We start from the raw sequence: 21,424 nt of genomic DNA on the forward strand, positions 1-21,424 counted from the left end.
CTCTCAAATGTAATGCTCACCATACTTTCCTTTTGTGGCTAAAGTAGTGCGCTTGTTGCTGTGTTAGTCCACTTGAACACAAAGGCTGACAAATATAATAATAATAATAATAATAATAATACCATTTTAATGGTCTAAATCAGAGCTTCCCAAACAAGTCTGGTGGATCTCACAGTCACTTATTTTATGAACTCCACAGTGAATGATTTGCTGGGAGTTTACTTGTTCCTGTGTATTTTTATGGTTGGCTCCTCTACTGTGGAATAATCTTCCAAAGGTAATTCATGGAGAAATGAGTTTAAAGAAATTTAAAACCTATTTCTTCTTAATGGCTTTCGATATTCAGCCTGAAGGGGAGATAAAGATATACTGATGGAGGAGACCAGGATATATAATATGTAGGCTCTGTTTATCTTTTTTTTTTTTTCTTTCTTTTTTCTTTATAAGAACATATCCTACAAATATCTCCAGAGCTGGTTTGGAAACTCCCGATCTAAATACATTTTTTTAATTAGCTTCCAGGAGCTACTACTAAATGTATTAAAATGTATTTTCTTGTTTATGTTTATTAACCTCTATTTTTAAAATTTTTTAATTACATATATTAAACCAGCTACAACAGAAACATCAAAATACTAAAATGATTGATGCTTCTCTGCCTGGATCGGCCTCACAAGTTGATTACCCTATTCAATGCTAATGACGGTGCCTTAATCTTCCCATAATTTGCATTCCGGCCACATCAGAAGTGATAAAACAGACTGTTCCCTGGACTAAACCAAAGGGAGAAGTGTTAACGTGCTCTCACATTCACACACGTTTCACAGTTCATTGTTACAGACTTTACACCTCATAGCTACAGCGACTTTGCTATGACACTTGCTGCAAGGCATGGGCTCTCCCCCCATTCCTCCACTTACCTCCAGCCAGCATTCCTCTTCTTCCTCCCTCCCCAACATCTTCTTGCAAAATTAATAAGACCACGAAAAGCCCAGCAAGAGCAAAATGCTTCTTTAGTTTTGCCATAATACATTCTTTTTTATTTAAATAAAAGTGTAACTCCTAATCCTTACTCACTTGTTCAGAACCCTTATTTTATCATCCCCACTTTAATATTCCCAGTGCTGCTTTAGCAAACAAGGAAGGCTCAGCAAACAAGCTGCAGGCCATATTGTCTTGGCACTTTGGCAGAGCTTTAGATATGCTGGCCAATGTGCTGAAAAGAGTTTTGCCACAGGCAGTTAATACAGGAAAAACATTCTGAAAAGCAAATGTATTAATATTCATCAGAAACATGGTTTAGCTCGGATCAGGCAATTAGGTATTGCTAGCGGCTTGCCTTCTAGCATGCATAACCCTCTCCCTTCCCCCTCCCCCCCAAAGCCTGATGTAGTGGCACTACAGTACTTTAACAATGCTATCAAGTTAACTTCTTTTCTTATTATTGTTATAACTGATTAGCTTTTCATTTATGAATCAGTAGCCCTGGAATGTTGAATATGCCCCCTGGCTTTGTCACCACACCTACAATGTATGGAAATGCAGCGAGGGCGGCTGTGCTGATCAGCATTAATGAGCCCTAGTGTTACTGGATACAGTAGTGTAGTTGTAATGTTAGTCTTCCTTGAAGTAATAAATAGAAATAAAATAAAGGAGATACCTTTTTATTGGACTAACAATACATTTTCACACTAACCTTAGCACCTCAGAAATATCATTTGCACACTAAAATTATAGAATACTAGCACTTATGTACATGGAAGTAACATTCACATGCATAACTGCTAGGTGCATGCTGAGCAGTATTCTGTAATTTTAGCACACAAGTCATATATCCCCTAATTCTATAAAAGTCACCAAAAATTGTGTACACAAATTTGGGTGCATGTCTAATTTGCATGTCTAATTTAATTGAATAAAGAGACAGTGCCAATAATTGGAATTTTAACAATTATTGACACTAATTTAGGCACGGGATCCACACCTACATTTTATGTATGAGTTAAAAAAAAAGGGACATGGAAATGGGAGATCATGGGCGGAACAGAGGTGTTCCTAGCATTTAGAATAACGGGGATATGCGCCTAATTTAGCTGCATACATTTGCAAATGACTGCACCTAAAGTTAGGTATGAGTCCCAGGCGTAAGTGGTATTCTATGTGCAGCTTATAGAATGATGCTTTATTCAGCACTGTTTAGGCGCCATATATAGAATCTAGTTCTAAATGTATTTAGTCCAATAAAAAAGGTGTCATTTTGTTTTTGTTTGTTTTATTTCTGTTTATTGATTGGATTATTGGATACAGATGGCTTAATACAGGACAGGCAGAAGAAAAGTGACTTCCAAAACATAAAGCCAATGGAAGAGATATCAGGTTTTTTTAAAATTAAAATAACTAATACAAATATCTTGGAAAGAAATGTAAAAAAGAAGACCTAGGAATAAGATGACAATTTTTAATTCTGTATTTCCTCTCTGTATGAAAGGAAGTATGTAAAAATCTCTAACCCATGGAGCCTAGAGCAACACTTTCACACACTACTACTACTTAACATTTCTAAAGCGCTACTAGGGTTACGTAGCGCTGTACAATTTAACATAGAGGGACGGTCCCTGCTCAAGGAACTTACAATCTAAGAGACAAGTGAATGGACAGTCCGATAGGGGCGGTCAAATTGGGGCAGTCTGCATTTACTGAAGGGTAAGAGTTAGGTGCCGAATGCAGCATTGAAGAGGTGGGTTTTAAGCAAAGACTTGAAGATGGGCAGGGAGGGGGCTTGGCGTAAGGGCTCAGGAAGGTTGTTCCAAGCATAGGGTGAGGCGAGGCAGAATGAGCAGAGCCTGGAGTTGGCGGTGTTGGAGAAGGGTACAGAGAGGAGGGATTTGTCCTGTGAACGGAGGTTACGGGCGGGAACATAAGGGGAGATGAGGGTAGAGAGGTAGTGAGGGGCAGCAGACTGAATGCATTTGTAGGTAAGAAAGAGAAGCTTGAATTGAATGCGGTATCTGATTGGAAGCCAGTGAAGTGACCTGAGGAGAGGGGTGATATGAGTATATCGGTTCTGGCGGAATATGAGACGTGCCGCAGAGTTCTGAACAGATTGAAGGGGGGATAGATGGCTAAGTGGGAGGCCGGTGAGGAGTAAGTTGCAGTAGTCAAGGTGAGAGGTAATGAGAGCATGGACGAGAGTTCGGGTGGTGTGTTCAGAGAGGAAAGGGCGAATTTTGCTGATGTTAAAGAGGAAGAAGCGGCAGGTCACAAGACACTGCACTGCCAGTTAGTACAAGTGCGCAGCTTGTCAAGGGTGCCTGTAGGAAGATGTTTCAGGGGGAAGGGGCACAAAATAAAAAGGATATACAAAATGAAAATCAGAAAGAAATGGGTACAAAATCAATTAGGAGGTCCTTTTACTAAGGCTCACTAACGGATTGTGCACTAAATGTTGCACAGCTCATTTAACTCTATGGGCTGCATGGCACTTAATATATGCTAAATCCGTTACCATGCCTTAGTAAAAGGACCCCTTTGGGTCTCTTTTATCAAGTCGTGTTATTTATTTATTTATTTGTTGCATTTGTACCCCACATTTTCCCACCTATTTGCAGGCTCAATGTGGCTTACATAGTACCATCAGAGGCGTTTGCCCAGTCAGTGGATAACAAATACAAAGTTGTATAGTGATCGTATGAGGTATGAGGTATAAGTGGAGGGTCGGAATGGATGAAGATTGCGTGTTGTCCTGTTCGATCATAGTCATGCTGTGTTGGTAGGTGAAGAGGGTTACGTGGGGTCGTTGGGGTAGGCCTTTTTGAAGAGGTTGGTTTTTAGTGATTTCCTGAAGTTCAAGTGGTCGTGGATTGTTTTCACAGCTTTTGGGAGCCCATTCCATAGTTGTACGCTTATGTAGGAGAAGCCGGATGCGTAAGTTGTTTTGTATTTCAGTCCTTTGCAATTTGGGTAGTGTAGGTTTAGGTAGGATCTTGATGATCTGAATTTGTTTCTTATTGGTAAGTCTATGAGGCCTGTCATGTATTCTGGGACTACGCTGTATATGATTTTGTGGACTAAGGTGCAGATTTTGAAGATGATCCGTTCTTTGTTAGCGGTTTGTTAGCGGTTCCCTCATAGCAATGCCGACGGAGCCCATTCAAATTGAATTGGTTTTGTTGCCATTACCGAACCGGGAGACTTGGTAAAAGAGGCCCTTATTAATTGCAACCCAGGAGGGTGGGCAAATGATCCATTTTGCCCCTTCCTCCCAACTGGCATTAGCATACAAAGTAAGTTAATAAATAATGATAATTTAAAAAAACAACAACATGAAATAAAAACAAAGGAAAAAACAACCATTCAATGTTATGTCTATCTTCATCCTGAGGGGTTCTGAAAAACATGCGAAAAACATGAGAACTAGAACAAAATATTTAGAGAACTGTCTGGGCAGACCAGTGAATTCTCCTGCTAGTGCTCATTTTCTGTGAGTGCTGTGGTACTTGTCCAAGCACAGGTAATATGAACTGAGTTCAGCACACCCAATCACTTTGGAAAAGCTGACTCCTATGCCAGTACATCTCTCCTTTGCATCAGTAACATATAAATAACTTAGCAGCCTGGGTTGTGTTCCCGAAAGCAGGTTACAATTAAAATAGGTTTGGGAATTTTGTAAATTAACTAAAGGTGTTCCATTTTCTTTTTTCTTCTTACCTGTGAACTTCAATCCTGGGAGCCAATGCTCAAAGCTCTGATGCCAAAGTGAACAGTACCCGCCCCATACTGCAGAAACAGTGCAGAAAAATAGCTCTCCAGTGTTCAAAGCTTATTGCATTCACATTACATACACGCTGTGAGATCGAAAATAAGGGGGAGGAATGTGCCTGGCGCACGTACACAAGAGTTTTGCAGTAAAGTGCAGCTCTTATGCACATGCCCAGGCAAACCCTGAAGTGAAGCACATATCAGCATCATTCTTCTGTGTCTTTATATATCAGCTTTTCAATTTTTTTGTTCACTTCAAAGGCTTAAATTTAAGCGCAGAAAACAGGAGCCAATGTTTGCTTTTACTTCAGGTTTATTTGGACTAACACGCATTTCTTTCTCAGTATCGGCGCTTAGAGGCTTGCGCAGGCTTCCTTCCACTTCCAAAACAAATCAAAACTGGCAGATTTTAAACACAAAATCATAAGAAATCCTCTTTTCAAAACCCCCAATGCTAGCTAAGAGCAGGGTTTGTTTGTGCGCTGTTCTCTGAGCATTGGGAGGGCATGGCAGATGACCCCATGAACATCCATTTGACTACATTTAAATATAATTTGCAGACATCTTTGATGCACAGTTGTTTCCCACACTAAAGCCCTTTAAGCATTCTGGGCAGATTAACACCAGCGTTAAGTTCTGAGCATTGGCCCCCTAGATTCCCCCGTCTCTTCAGCTCGCAATCTCGGAGTCATTTTTGACTCCTCCCTCTCCTTCTCTGCCCATATCCAGCAGACAGCTAAGACCTGTCGCTTCTTCCTCTATAATATTAGCAAAATTCGCCCATTCCTCTCTGAACAGACCACCCGAACCCTCGTCCACTCGCTCGTTACCTCTCGTCTTGACTATTGCAACCTTCTCCTCGCTGGCCTCCCGCTTAGCCACCTATCCCCCCTTCAATCTGTCCAAAATTCCGCCGCACGTCTTATCTACTGCGTGAACCGATACTCTCATATCACCCCTCTCCTCAAGTCGCTTCACTGGCTCCCGATCCGCTACCGTATACAGTTCAAGCTTCTCCTATTGACCTTCAAGTGCACTCAATCTGCAGCCCCCCATTACCTCTCTACCCTCCTCTCCCCATATGTTCCCACCCGTAACCTCCGCTCTCAGGACAAATCACTCCTTTCTGTACACTTCTCCACCACCGCTAACTCCAGACTCCGCCCCTTCTGCCTCGCATCACCTTATGCCTGGAACAGACTTCCTGAGCCCATACGCCATGCGCCCTCGCTGCCCATTTTCAAGTCCTTACTCAAGGCCCATCTCTTCTCCCTTGCTTTTGGTGCCTAACCACCTTCCCATTCCTGATACCTACACTGACTACATAGTTTTTACCTTTAGATTGTAAGCTCTCTTGAGCAGGGACTGTCCTTCCCCATGTTTAAACTTGTACAGCGCTGCGTAACCCTGGCAGCGCTATAGAAATGCTAAGTAGTAGTAGTAGTAGATTCCTAAGCTCATGTAGCACAGAACCCTTGCCAGTTGTTCTTTGATTTGCAAAGGAGGATGCACATTAGTAGATTTCCATTCTTCCTCTCAGCCTAGGCCTGAAGGCACCACAGGCCTTATTTTTTTTTAATTATCCTGGAATACAAAATAGAGGTTTTATAGAGATCTTAGGTTGTTCAGGCAGTGACAGATTTTCACCCACGCCATAGGAGCCAACCGTCATTAGATACAGTGGAGTTTGCTCAATATTATTCTGTGCCACTGTATTTTCAAATGTAAGCCACATTGAACCCGACTTTGCTTGGGATAATGTGTGATATAAATTTAAAAAACAAAATCCTTTATCCTCCACCTTTTAAGACACTGCCTACCTGCTGGATAGTGATGGCACAAGGAAAGCAAGTTTGATCCAGTGAAGACTAACTCAAAATAACCTGTTCCTTAGCTGGGCCCTAGTATTACCATATTGAAAATGCAACCATAATGGCAGATACAAATCAAGGTAAGGTATACAGAAGAAGTAGCATATATGAGTTTATCTTGTTGGGCAGACTAGATGGACCGTGTGGGTCTTTTTCTGCCATCATCTACTATGTTATTGGGGGTGCTCAAGCAGCCACCGCATCCACAGAGCTGGCACCTATGCTTCTATCAAAACAAGGCACAGCCTTTTTCATCCTGCAGCACAACCCAGTAACAAACATACTGTGACCTTTAAAATAAAGGATATTGGAAGGGACATTTGGGGAGAAAAGAATGACCTGACAACTGTGGCTGGAAATTGCGGGGGGGGGGGGGGGGGGGGGGGGGTTATAAGGACTTTTGAAGAGGCGAAAGGAAAAATGCTTAGCACTTCCATTTACTTCCCCCAAAATGCTACAATTGAAATCATCTTTAAAAATATGTTTATAGAAAGGCAGGAGAGGAGCCTGGGACGAGAGTCAGTGGAGGAGAAGGAATTCACTCAAGGCAGTGTACAGCAAGAATAAGTCAAACATAAGCAATTACAGCAGTAAAAATATTCAAATAATAATATAAAGAGTGGCACAGTATCCTACATTACAATGTCAACACAATATGCAATAAACCATTTTTTTACGACAGTATAGGGCCCTGATGGCAAACCTATGACACGCGTGTCAGCACTGACACGTGTAGCCATTTTCGATGACACACGGTGCCGCCGCAGTGTGGTCCGCCCTCCCTCCTCTCTCCTGGAAACTAACCTTAAAGCCTCCTTTCACGTCGCAGCAAGCAGCAGCAGGGCAGGCCACTCCTTCCTTCCGTGTCCTGACCTCGCCTGACGTAACGTCCGCGAGGGCGGAGCACAGAAGGAAGGAGGAGAGGTCTGCCCTGCTGCTGCTTGCTGCAACGTGAAAGGAGGCTTTAAGGTTAGTTCCGGGCCCGGTAGCGGGTGGAGGTGGGGCCCGGCGACCTCGGGTGGGCAGCGATCTCGGGTAGTGGGGGGCCCGGGGGTGGTCCTAGTAGCAGTGATTTTTCTTGAAGTGACACACCACCCGAGTTATGCTTGGTTTTTTGGTGAATTTTGACACACCAAGCTCAAAAGGTTGCCCATCACTGGTATAGGGTGTAAGCAAAGATGGAACATATAAATACATAAGATGGAGTAACAGGAGTAAGAAAATAAAGGGACTCAGTTAAAGAAAGTTGCACATGAGGTCAGAAGAAATATGCTGCTGCCTTGAATATTATCTTAGCTGGAGTAGGAGTGGATCCTGCTATATAGTGTGCAGCAGTTATCAATCCTTGTGTGTGTGTTTTCGATTAACAGTGTGGGAGAAGGGCCAAGCTTTGGCTTGCTTGCTGAAGTAGAGACAATCTTGCCTTCAGAGTATACGGGCTATTTCTGAGAAGGCTCGCTGGCGGGTATCCCCCCTGCCATGTCTTTTGGAAAGGAATCCTCCTTGGGAGGACCTTAGTGTTTACAGAAAGGTGTGCAGAGGGTGATTCCTGTTCTTCAAGTTCTCTGGGCCATTTCCTTTAAGGGCCTTAAAGATCAGAGTTTTAAATTTCGCTTTTCCTAAACTCTTGGGCCAGAATTTGCCCAGCACAAGGGTCAAAGCACAGGGACTCTCAACAGGGCCGAGGGAGGAAAAAGCAGGGGGCTTATGAATATATGCCACTCCTACTAAAGCTTTTTGCACGATCTGTTTTTTTGTCAGGTTTTTTTTTTCTCCTCACACAACAACAACACAGCATCTGGCGGGCTCTCTACAACAACCCCTCCCTCCCCCTCCTCCTTCCCGCCGAGCCGTGCCCCGCCGCTTCCTGGCTCCCGTCCCGGCTCCGGCTGATTGGCTGCTTGCTTGCCGCCCGTCTCTGTTATTTTTCGAATATAAATACATTGAGGCAGAGAAGGAAGCCCAGAAGAGAGGAGGACGGAGGAAGCAGAAAGAGGCACCGAGAAGACCAGCAGCAGCCTCCTCCTCCCCCCCTGCACTCACTGCCATTATTACAACAAGCAGCAAGGCTTATGTAGGGAATCCAGAGGAGCCGGGGGGCTTGCTTCGCTTTTTTTTTCTTTTCTTTTCTTCCTTTTGCTTGCATGTGAGCTGCTATAGCTTTTTTTTTTCTTTTTACAGTGTGCTGTGCTGTGAGAGGGCAGAGCAGATACACTTTCTGTGCAATATGATGGCTCGGCGCTGCATGCACTATTAGCTTCGAGTCTGTGCGGTCTTGGATGCCAGCTGGGCACATGTGGGTTCTGTGGATCTTCCTGGGATTCCCTTTGGTTTTACCGTGCTCCAGGCCTGCACGACCACCCTGTCCGCTAAATTGCTGACCAGCAGCACTTTTCATTGCCCCCCCCCCCCCCCCCCCTTGCTTTCGTTCTTTTCTTTTTTTTTGTTTCTCGGGTTGCACGTGTTCGTAAGCCAGCCCGAGCGTCTTTCGTGTGCTCACTGGGAGTCCGAAGAAGCGCGGGGTCGCTTTTGGTGCTTTGCAGGATGGATTTGGAGGAGATCCTGAGCGATTTCAGCCCCTGCGGCAGCGGGAGCATGGCTAGGCCCAGCATGCTGTCCGGCCTGTCCTCCATCGCAGGGGGAAAGGGGCTTCTCTCCCCCCAGGCTGGGGTCATGTCACCAGTCAGCAATCTGACCCTCAATCTGAACAGTCTCACTGGCCTCGGCAGGTAAGTTTCATGTACTAGCACATGTTGATCCGCTGGCCTATTGTTTTGGAAGCACATTTTTGAACCTTTTTTTTTTTAATTAAAATGTTTGTGTTTTATGCAACAAAATCAAAAAGCATATATTTTGTATGATATACCCAGCTCAGTGCCTTTAAGGGATATGTTAAGATATTCTCTGAGCCTTAGAATTTCCTGCAGCCGACCATAGCTTTGCATTATTTACAGTAGCAGAGGCTGGTGAGCGTGGGCGAACATAGAAATGAACTAAATGGTAATCAGAGAGATCGGGCGTTTTTTTTTTTTTTTTTGCCGAGTTACTCTTTATTTATGGAAGATTGGTATTTCTGGTTTTGAAAATTTAGGCCCGTGCTGGAGGGCTTTGCGTGCTGGGTTCCGTTTCCATTGTGGGCTTTGAGGCGTGCTGTATGACTTTTGGAGGGATGCTGTGATATGATTGCAGTTGGCGAATACATCTGCAGGCTTGTTCAGGGCTCAAAGAACGATGCCATGCTTCTCGATCTCATTATTATGTATTACTATCTGATTTCTCTGATGTCTAAACCCTGCTATGCCCCAATTGTACTGCAGAGCAGATTGCACTGGGAGTCTCCAGGCTGGGACCTAAGCTCTCCAGTACCTTGGGGGCTTGGGGAACAAATGCTGCTGTGCCCACATGTCCTTGTCCACACACACAAAAAAACTAATTCCAGAAACGAGTTTAGAGATTTTCAGATCAATCGGATTAACTGCTGCATCTTTTACCAGAGATGCCAAAGCCCTTTATGTTTCTGACGTCTTCTTAATTAATGTGATTTGTTACCAGGCTGTAGGTCACGCTGCGAGGCATCTGTTTATGGGGCCAGTAGATAGAGGTTAGTGGGTTACAGATCCATGCCCATCAGTATTGTCTCTTGTGGTTCTGAAATTCAGATTAGAATAATTTGAAGTTATCCATACAGTTTAATGTAGAAAATGGTGTTTAAATAAACAACAGAATGTTGGCTACCTATGGATTGGATTTGCAAAGTTTATTTTATTTTTCCAATAGACACATAATAGGAGTACAGCTTATTTAAATCAGACCAGTACATCTTTAAAAATGCAAGTCTTTCTCAAAAAAGATTGATTTGACTTGATCTGCTGAATATGCCTTATACTTCACAACAGAATTAGGGTTGATCTGATGGGGGTGGGGTGGGGGGCTGTGCTTTTGTTCCTGTTCAAAATACCACAGGTTCAGTTCCCACCTTCCTTACTCTGTCATATGAAGATCTTATCCACATCAGATGATTTGATACCTAGGGAAAGGCAGCCTAACATCAGAGCTGACCTAGCACTTCATGTGGGAGATAGGCCTCTTGCCCATCTTAGTTGATTTCTGAGTTCTTGTGAATAGAAACTGTATTAAACAAAATGTAAATCTCATTCCAGCTACTGTGACACTCCAAAAAGAAAGCCAGCCATGGCCTTGAAGAGCAGTACTTCTTCCCTGGTGCGCACTGATTCCGGAGAGTCATTTGATTCAGGTGAGTTCTTCTCGCATTTGTATTCTGAGCAACATTTCCAGTGGGGGTTCTGGATTGCACATTGCTGGATTCCCCTCTTTCCTTCCCCTAGCCAAGTTTGTTCACAGGATAATCCAAATACCATAACAGACTCGGGCAGAATGCCTTGTTGCACTGGCCTTCCTAAGGAAGGCCACAGCTTTATTATTGCAGGGAAATCCTAATCTCATCACTGCCCCAGACCTTTCTGTTTTTCAGCATAACCTTGAAAACATGACAAGGTGCAAGAGAGTGGCTGCTTTTAATGCACAGAGCCTTGTTGTTTCTATATCCGTAGCCAAATACGTTTAATTTGTTATCAGATATCTTTGCTACTCATCAGCATAACATTTTCTCATGGGTAGAACATGCCTTGCCAAAAGAACGCCTTACTCCATACTGCAGAAGAATTTATTTGTAAACTGGAATAATAAGTTAGGTGGCTAGCAAAGCTCATTTACTTCCTGTGCATCTAGCTATTGTTATTGAGGGACACCCTCAAAAGACCAATTCAAAGGCAGTTTGGTTTAAAAAGTTTCTTGTGTTTGCATTGTATCATATTAAAAAATCTAGTGCTATAAGGAAAAATAAAATTCCCATTTGCTTAACGTAGGTTTTCTTAGGAATTTTGGGGCTCATGCCACACATTTTCCTTTCACATGCCACTCAAGACTGCCTGCTGGAAGTTCTCAAGGAGTGTGAGCTAGACACTCCCCAGCTGTAGCTGTTGAACCCTGTGGTGTACACACCCTAAGGGGGGGATTCACAAAGCTTACTGTGCTTGCAACATTTGGTAGACTGGTTGTAGCCAGTCTAAAGTAAACGTTATTTAAAGTCTTAACGCACAAAGGGGTTCTGCGTACCTTTTACCGTTCCCTGTAGCAGCTACTAATAACCCTATGCAAACAAGCTCATCAATATTAAAATGAGCATTCCGGCCGATGCACAGACATTTCTGTGAACTTTTAACATGAAAGCTTAATGTCAGGTCTGGATCTGTCGTTAAGTTTTGCATGGGAACCCCAGTGGTCCAGTGGACTCCTCGTCTGACCTCCCCTAAATGAAAACCCCTGGTGGTCCAGTGGACCCTATCCCAACTCCCCCTCCCCCCCCCCTAAAAAAACCAAACTTTACTCCTGATGCCCCCTCCCTGCAACCACTCCTCCAGAACCAAAAATCCCATGTGGACCCTGATCCCGACCCACCCAAAACCTTAAAAAACTTCTGACTCCTGACATTCCCCATGACCCCCCCCTCTGGAACCAAAAATCCTTAGTGTTCCAGTAGACCCCCTCCCAAACCCCCCCACCACACAACATATAAAACTCCCCATGGTGGTTTCATCTGCCAGTTTACTGGTAGCAAACAGTGACCAATGCACAAAGGGGATGGCATGAACAGAAATTTAACGGCGACCTTTGTGCATCGGCTGTTAAATTTCTGTGCCTCTCATTTGCATGCCATCCCCTTTGTCCATTGGTCGCTGTTTGCGACTTGGTAAGCTCACCCACTGCTGCTGTTTTTAACGGCGACCTCTGTGCGTTGGCCCCTGGCCCCTGAATGTCTTGGTCAAGCATTGGGTAAGCAGAAAAATGGCAACAGTTTAGAGAACTGTTATTTATGTAGAAGGGGGCCAGTTGAGGCTTTCACTGACATACGTACTGTGATTGCAACAGACAAAATGTGTGCTCTTGCTGGAAGGCTATCTGCACAAATGGGATTTTCGAAACATGTGCAGGCAGTTTTTCTGAGGTAATGTTCAAAGTGAAAGTACACACGTGTTGGTACTTTGAAAATTGGAGCACAGCCTGGGAGTAAAAAATATCTATGGACTACCAACTAATGCAGTTAGTTAGAAAATTATCTCCCTGAAATATTTTATTATACATAATTTGTTGGTTATTTCCTTTTAAAAAAATTCAGGACCTTGTTTACTAAAGCCGCTGTAGCATTTTTTAGTGTATTCTAAACGCTAGATTCGCCCATATGTTCCATTGTTAGCATGTGCTAGAAATACTAACGCACCCTTAGCGCTGTTTAGTAAAAAGGACCCTCAGTATTTATGCTTCATACATTTACCTACATTTGTTTGTATACGTACATGTGTACCTATGAAATCTATACCTGTGTATTCAGTATGTAGCTATAGAAGAATTGGTAGCCCTTCCTTCATGCTTATGTAGTGTGAAGTTGGGCCTGACCCTCATAGCCTGAATATAGATTTTACAGAACTAGTTACTCCTGAGCTCAGTGTTTCCTTAAGTTACTGCCTGTGCATAAATACAAAGACTTCAGGGACTCATGCCTTTGGGATGTTCCTGGGTTAATTTGCACCACACTTGTGGCACTTTATCCTGGCTCCCAGCAGATAAGGTGTGAAGGAGGTGCACTTTTCCACCCTTTTTTATTTTCAAAGCATACTTAACTGTTGTTTTTGTTTGCACAGGCCTTGGTCTGGATTCTCCCAGCCCCTTGGATCCCGTGGTGATCAACGACAAGTAAGTTTCCTGCTTCATTTTCTTGCATGTAGATATAGAGATACAAATTGTGTCATTGCAACTGGAAAAAGAACAAAAAAAATAGTCTCTGGCTCATAGTTGACCTTTTATTTCTACGTATCTGACTGAACTATTGTGGCAGGCCACAGTAAGCTTTTTTTTTTTTTCAAGATTTACATGAGGTGCGGAGTTTGTGCTGCAGGGGTATTAGATTTTATTTAATGAAGAGGGTAAAAGCTAACTATGACCACTGAATGTTCTGATCAAAAATTACATCTGATCTCTAGGGCAAAGGGTAGGGTGGGCAGGCAAGGGGTGACAGCCATGTGAAAAAATAGTGATATATTCCAGCATTCTTAGAAAGAACTGCTACACTATAATCCTTCACACTGGGGCAGAGAGGCAAGTTTAGGTTAGGTCTATGCACTGATGGCTTAGTGCACGGTTTCCCAATTCAAGCGTAGCACCACATTTCTTTTTTTTTTTTTTTTTTTTAATTGCATTTCAAATAATACATCAAAGACAACACTTTGATAAGAAATCCGGAACATTATGATACGATCTGAAATAAAAAAATAAGAACAAAAATATTTCTTAAACTTAGTCCACATTAAGGAGGGGAACCAAGACATAGTAAATGCATAGGAAGATGGCTACAAAAAATGGGAAAATAAAGAACCCCCCCCCCCCCCCAAACACCTAACAGTCCTGAGTTAACCCTAGCAAGCTAAGGGTCAAGGAAGAGTAACATCTTTCCCTTCCCAAAAAAATCTCAACTGAATTGGTTTGTTAAAAATATACCAAACATTGTGATATACCACAAAACATTTATATGGAAATCTAAGTTAGAAGGAAGCTCCTAGCACCAAATTTCTAGGTGCCGATGTAATAAACAAATTATGTGCACTAATCAGCTGTGCACATGTCTGAGTAGAAAAACATGTATTGGCACGCAGCCGCATGTACTGGAATGCTAGTCTGCGCATATCAATTTTGCAATACTGATTAATGTGTAGAACAGCATTCCAGCAAACGCACAGATATATGCCGATGCAGCTTTTCCGCCCAGACCTGTGTGCAGCTGTATATGCAGAACTGTCATCTTTCACATAATGTTTTTTTTTTTTAACCATATTCTTTCTAGTCCACGAAAAAACTTTATGCTCACAACAGCAACAAAAGACACAGGGGTCCTTTTACTAAGCTGCGGAAAAAGGGGACGCGTGCTGAGGCCTCCTTTTGCCGCAGCGGGTAAAAGGCTGTCTTTTTTTTTTTTTTTTGAGGAAAAGAAATGGCTGCTTGGTAAGTGAAACACTTACTGCGTGGCCATTTTGGGGGGGATGGGGCCTTTACCACCACCCATTGAGATGGCGGTAAGGGTTCCCATGGTAACCAGGCAGCGCACGGCGCTCCTAGTTACCACCAATTAGGTTCTGGCTCTACAAAAATATATAATATTTTTTGTTGCGCTGGAAATGACGTGTGCTAGGGGTGGGAACTACGGCAGGGTTCTTGGATCGTGCCCAAATTTGGGTGCGGATATTTGGACTCCCTTTATAGAATCCGAGGGTAAATCTTCACAGAAGCTACTAGAGAAGAGCTAGTTACTAGTACTACTGCTTATTTCTGTAGTGCTACTGGATGTAGCTACTGACCCTTTTATGCCATCTCAGACTTGATGTTAAAGCCCAGGTATTATGCTCAGCTTTTCATTCTGTACACTGAATAACCTCATTACCATTGATTGTGCTGGTGTCTGAAAGCAAAACCCTTTTCTACATCTGTACAGCCCACAAAACTGTTCTTTAAAGCCACACTTAACCTTGCGCTAGCCCTGTGCCAAAGCCTTATAGAATAATTGTGCAAGGCAGCATGTGTAGATGTGGAACCCGCCCAAACCCTGCCTGCATGTACATCCCCTTGCATTTATGCCCTAAGTGAGTTGCGTGCTTGTGTTCTAGCACGCTGCTGAGCATGCGGCTCACCCTTGCTCACGAAACTGTACCAGTTATATGTGTATGTGCTAGTATTCTATAACTTGTGCACACAATTACTGCCGGATTCTATATAGTGCGCCCAGAGATCCACACGGAAATCCAGGCATGTTCTATAAAAACCCGGGTAACTTAATTGGTTTAACAAGCTAATCAGTGTTGATAACAGCACTTGACAAGCAATGATGAGCAGTAATTGACAATAATTTGAATTCACTTGCACAGTTCGATGAGTGCGTTCTGTAATGAACTGCGCCAAAATTCTAACATGTGCAGTTCACAAGGGGCATGGCTGTGGGCGTTCCAAAATTTGTATGTGTAGTTATAAAATATGGACCTGTGTGTTTAAATCTATGCGCAGGGATTACGCCACATTTTCATTGCTGTAAATGGACTTACGTAGTTTTAGGCGCTGGGATATCAACTAAACGTATTCTGTTTACCGTGCCTAAATGTAGGCGCTGCTTATAGAATACGCATAGGCGGGAATGTTTACCACACAGATTTTTTAGGTGCCATATATAGAATCTGGTCCTTGTCTCCTAACTTTAGGTGACCTGTGATAGAATGAGGGTTTAAATGTGCTAATATGTTTTTAACCCTTGTGTCAACCTTTATGTTAGAGGATAGACCTTAAGTCAAGGTGTATAGGCAGACTGGATAGGCCGTGCTGTCATGTGTCTTGTCTGTGTGTGAAATGTAACTATTGATTGAAATCCGGTTGAATTCCTTTGTAACGTATTCTGAAAGTTAACAGTGTCAGATTGAAAATGGACTGAAGACAAATAGGCGTTAACTGTTTGGCGGTTGCAGAATTTGAACCCCAAATCATTGGCTCTAAATGCATTTTCACCAGTCTGAATAGTTTCCCGGCACAGTGTACTTTATGGTTAACTAGCCGTTGAGCCAGTTAAAATGGGCTAGTATGGGGTTTTGGCAAGGCCCCCTCCCCCCCCCCCCCCCCCCCCCCCCCCCCACCGAGGTCGCCGCTACCCCTGCACCCGGCCCGGGCCCTCTCTTCGGTATTGAACTTACATTGGCGAAACGCAGGCAGCACGCAGATCAGCTGAGCTCCTGTCGGCCTTCCTTCTCTGCCTGTGTCCCGCCCTCGTGTGACGTAACGTCGGCAAGGGCGGGACACAGGCAGGGAAGAAAGGGCGACGGTAGCTCAGCTGTTCTGTGTGCTGTGTTTTGCCGATGTTAGTTCAATACCGAAGAGAGTGCTCAGGCTGGGTGGAGGGGGGGCGGCGGCGACCTCGGGAGGGGGGAGCGGTAGCGACGTCGGCGGCTTCACACAGTTTCCCTCTCTGTCCCGCCCCCGTCATCACGTATTGACTTGGGGGCGGGACAGAGAGGGAAGTCTCTAATGCTCATTTGCGAGTGAGTACGGTCACTCGCCATTTATATGTTTGATGGTGTACCTTGAGTTCCAGTAGAACCTCATTTATTTATAGACAGGACACATTTAAGTGTGAGTGAGTTCCTTACCCCAGAATTTAAAAAAAACCAATCATTGGCAGTTCTGTAGCAGTTGGTCTCACAGATTCACCATGTTTGGAAAGATCATTTCCAGTAACATTTGTGTCTAAGTAGGTCATTCTGGAGATTCACCCTCTGATAGTATGGGATTCTTTAAGCAAGTGGTGTATAGTAGATCACTCACTATGAAAAATGGCTTGTCCTCTCAGTTGTAGCCTATAAAACGCTTTTACAGATGATAAAATAACTTCTGATCACACTTCTCATGTGGTTCCCAGATGAGCTATATTCAGGTTGGATTTGACAGAAGTGGGTCAGTGAAATGAGTATAGTGCTGGAAAGCTGTCTAGTTCTGGTTCTGTGGAATTAATGGTCCCTGGCTCAGTAAAATACTTCCTAGATTTCTGTTCCTGTAGGAGGAATGAGAGATTAGACTGTACCAGAGAATTTTGAGCTCTGGATTAGCCCCTGCTCCTGTGAGCTGACACTCCTTTTTTTTCGTTAAACAAACATTGTTTTTGTCTTAGCCCCTTGTTTGGGATTAAATTTTCACCCCCCTTCTTTACCTTGCTTGTGGGAAACAGTTACTCACACATCTGATCCCAAAAATAATCCTGTCCCAGGGAGATTCTCTTTGTTGTGCATGAGCCTTCCTAGAAGGATGTCCTGCTGGGAAGTTAGTTGGTGATTCACCAGCTCCATGCTGTCTGACTTCCCTGGTTAACTCCTCTGTTACAGAGAGACGCCTTCCAACGCCTCTTACTCCTTGAGGCTCAAAACTCCCACTTAAGTAAACTACCCAGATCATGTCCAGACCAGCATTTGAGGACCCCAGACTCACAGGGTCTCCTAAGCTATACATCAGGGGCCTCTCATACTGTTCCTCTGGAGCTATACTGTGGTATACTTGCAGCACAGCTGTGAAACAGGGATTTGAAATGTTGCCGTTATAGATGATATTTGATGATCAGGCCCGTCCTGGAACTCTGAGAAGCTGAATGCAGCAGTGTGGTAATAGTGGTTTGACATTTCCTGTTGTTGTCAGAGCAGTCTGGGCTTCAGGTCTTGTTTCTGCCCATCTCAGCATATGATAGCACCACACATCAGTCATCTTCAGCTTCCGCTTTTTAATGAAACAAAGGCGTAGAATGTAGAAATGATTTGGCACTGTGAAATTCTTGAGACAAAATGCCTCAAAAGTATGAACTGCTGCTTAAATCGGCACAGAGAAATCAGGGCAACATTAACTGTGAATGATCACTGGAGAACTTGGTTGGGGTGGGTGGGAGGGCTCTGTTTCTGAGGCATTTCAAAAGTTGCTAAACTGGCTTCTACCTATGGTATTGATGAGAAGATCCAGGATTAGGGCATATTTCTGGGAGGACAGCTTAGAACACAGCTCTCCCACTTCTCAGACTCCAGAACAGCAAGAGTGTTCTGTCCCTCCCATCCAGGAAGCCTGGAGGGGAGAGGAGAGGAGAAGGTGAGTTTGGAGCAGAGAATGATCCCTCTAATCCAATCCCTCTTCTTCTTTTGTTCTTGCACCCCCCCCCCCCCCCCCCCCCCCCCCCCACCGGCTCCACAGTTCCACTTCCTTTTTTTGTATAAATTAAGCTTTGCCCCTGATGAAGAGACTCTTAGCAAATCTGAGTTTGTTTTCTTTTTATGAAAGCTTGTGGGGTCAATCTGGTAGTTTATGTAGAGAAACTTAGGTTTAATTGCCAGCTCAGGGTTTCTGGTGGTGTTGTGGAAGCAACATTCATGGATTCCCTGGCAATGGGAGTGCCTGTCATTCTCATGGTGCAGCAGTGACGCGTGGAGGGGTATAATCGAACAGGGACGACCATTTCTAAGGGTGCCCATCTCTAAGGACGTCCCGGCGAATGGGCGGGGAAACCGCTATTATCGAAACAAGATGGGCGTCCATCTTTCGTTTCGATAATACGATCGGGGACGCCCAAGTCTCAACATTTAGGTCAACCTTAGAGATGGTCGACCTAAATGTTGAGATGGTCATCCCCGGTTTTCGGCAATAATGGAAACCGAGGACGCCCATCTCAAAAACGACCAAATCCAAGGCATTTGGTCGTGGGAGGAGCCAGCATTCGTAGTGCACTGGTCCCCCCTCACATGCCACGGACACCAACCGGGCACCCTAGGGGGCATTGCAGTGGACTTCACAGATTGCTGCCAGGTGCATAGCTCCCTTATCTTCGGTGCTGAGCTCCCCACCCCCCCCCCCCCCAAACCCACTCCCCACAACTGTACACCACTGCCAGAGCCCTAAGGGGTGAAGGGGGGGGGGCACCTACATGTGAGTACAGTGGGTTTCGGGTGGGTTTTGAAGGGCTCACATTTACCAGCACAAGTGTGGGGGGGGGGGGGGGGGTGGGCCTGGGTCAGCCTGCGTGAAGTGCAGTGCACCCACTAAAATCTGCTCCAGGGACCTGCATACTGCTGTGATAGAGCTGGGTATGACATTTGAGGCTGGCTAAAAAATAATAAAAAATTTTTTTTAGGGTGGGAGGGGGTTGGTGACCACTGGGGGAGTAAGGGGAGGTCATCCCCGATTCGCTCCGGTGGTCATCTAGTCAATTTGGGCACCTTTTTGAGGCTTGGTCGTGAAAAAAAATGGACCAAGTAAAGTCGACCAAATGCTTGTCAGGGACGCCCTTCTTTTTTCCATTATTGGCCGAGGACGCCCATCTCTTAAGCACGCCCCAGTCCCGCCTTCGCTACGCCTCCAACATGCCTCCGTGAACTTTGGTCGTCCCCGCAACAGACTGCAGTTGAGGACGCCCAAAATCAGCTTTCGATTATGCCGATTTGGGCGACCCTGAGAGAAGGACGCCCATCTCCCGATTTGTGTCGGAAGATGGGCGCCCTTCTCTTTTGAAAATGCCCCTGTTAGTGCCCAGATTCAAGGCCCATTATTTTAGGTTTTCAGAAGGAACCTAGCTGAGGACTGTTGCTGCAGTGACAGTTCTAGAACGAGTTGGGAAGGGGGGGTAGATGTAGAACTGCCAATTTACCTAGTTCCAGGAGGGAGACTTGGTGATCCTGGTTTTAAACTTACATTCAAAAGCGGTGAGGTATTTGTAGTTCCTGATTCTACCCATTGCCATAAGTGTTATGGGTCCCCCGGACTACAACTAGGGTTGTCAGAAATCGAGGATTGGCCCAAAATCTCCTTTCTGGAATCAGATAACAGCATTCATGGGTTGTGAATGAAGGCTCATGTCAGAGATTAGAGATAGTTTTGACAGCCAAAAGCCCAAAGGTGAGGAGTACTGCAGGGTCAAAGAAAAATCTTGTGCGCTAATTTTGGGAATGAGGGGGGCATGGTGGAAGCAGTTGACTGACTGTTAAAAGAGTGTGGTTGCTGCATCAGGTCACTTGGATACTTATAGGCCGATGCTCAGAGGGAAATGCAGGCTTGGGATTCTGTTAGGCACTTGTGACCTGGATTGGCCACTGTTGGAAACAGGATTCTAGGCTGGATGGACCATTGGTCTGACCCAGTATGGCTATTCTTATGTTCTTCCAAGTAAAAAAGAAAATTGCATACCATATCCTTTGAGCATTGGCGAGGTAATTTTCTATGCCTTTCCGGCGGTATTTTTTCAGCACTGTTGGCTTACCGTGGGAGTTCTGAGCATGGGGGCCTTGGAGCTAAAAGTGAACAAACAAGTTGTAAGAGTTGCCTTGTTATTGGTATAATTCAGGACATTTCTGCTTAGCTGTTCAGAGCTGTGCTCTCTTCATCAGCTGAATGCAGAACCATCGGCACTTACAACAATGAACATGAAAATTAAGGTTGTGGTATGCAGCCTGCAGCAATCAAAGTTTTGCTGACTGCCGCTGGTGTTATCTCCTGAAATTCAATGCTGAGCCATGTCCTGGCTCTGGCATTGAATTTCTAGGTATACATAGCTGGCAAACACAGCCTGTTAAGTACGATATTCAGCACTTAACTGGCTGTGGTAAATGGCATAAAGATAAAACTGATTTTTATGCAGTCCTGTTTTTGCAGTTTCCTTGCCAGTTAAGTGCCGCATATCGCACTTAACCGGCCAAGTTCATACTCTGACCCTGCAACCCCCCCCCCCCCCCCCCCCCCAAAAAAAAAAAATAGCCAGTTTCACGTTGGGTGCTTACCAGACATTTTCAGCTGCACTATCCGGTTAAATGTCCCTGAAAATGTCTGGTTAGTCCCAGAGGCAATTTAAACGGCCAGAAGCCTCTCTGACCATTTAAATCGTTTTAAATATCGGGCTCATAGACTGTAAAGGGCAATTTCTTTGCCTTGTTTTTTTTTTTTTTTTCTTGCCCTTTGGCTCTCTGTTCCATTCATTCACCCCCCCCCCCCCCCCCCCCCCCCCCAAAATCCTGCTTTGACAGCATTGTAAAATTGGGCATAGCCCTTTCCTTGTTGAGAATGCATGGAGTATATATGATCAACTAGCTGTCCCCCGTTTGCTATGCACCTAGGTCTGGTGTTTCCAGAGTCGCACACACTGTTCTGAAATTCTGTAAGTGAAGGACCCGTGT

At 44.4% G+C, this 21,424-nt stretch overlaps 1 protein-coding gene across 2 annotated transcripts in view; it reads left to right on the forward strand.

The window, feature by feature from the left end:
• Window positions 1-8,581: 8,581 nt before the first annotated feature.
• The window catches only part of CDC25B (cell division cycle 25B), a 54,941-nt gene continuing 42,098 nt past the window's right edge, over window positions 8,582-21,424 (forward strand). Inside the window, exons 1-3 of one of the 2 annotated variants that reach the window (XM_030190983.1) lie at window positions 8,582-9,358; window positions 10,790-10,884; window positions 13,349-13,400. In XM_030190983.1, coding sequence (XP_030046843.1) covers window positions 9,174-9,358; window positions 10,790-10,884; window positions 13,349-13,400 — 332 coding nt within the window. In that variant the 5' untranslated portion in view covers window positions 8,582-9,173. The remainder of the gene's footprint in view (window positions 9,359-10,789; window positions 10,885-13,348; window positions 13,401-21,424) is intronic. The other variant, XM_030190982.1, reaches the window with a different exon arrangement.

This window comes from Microcaecilia unicolor, chromosome 2 (genome assembly GCF_901765095.1).
Source record: "Microcaecilia unicolor chromosome 2, aMicUni1.1, whole genome shotgun sequence".
Taxonomy (NCBI): Eukaryota; Metazoa; Chordata; class Amphibia; order Gymnophiona; family Siphonopidae; genus Microcaecilia; species Microcaecilia unicolor.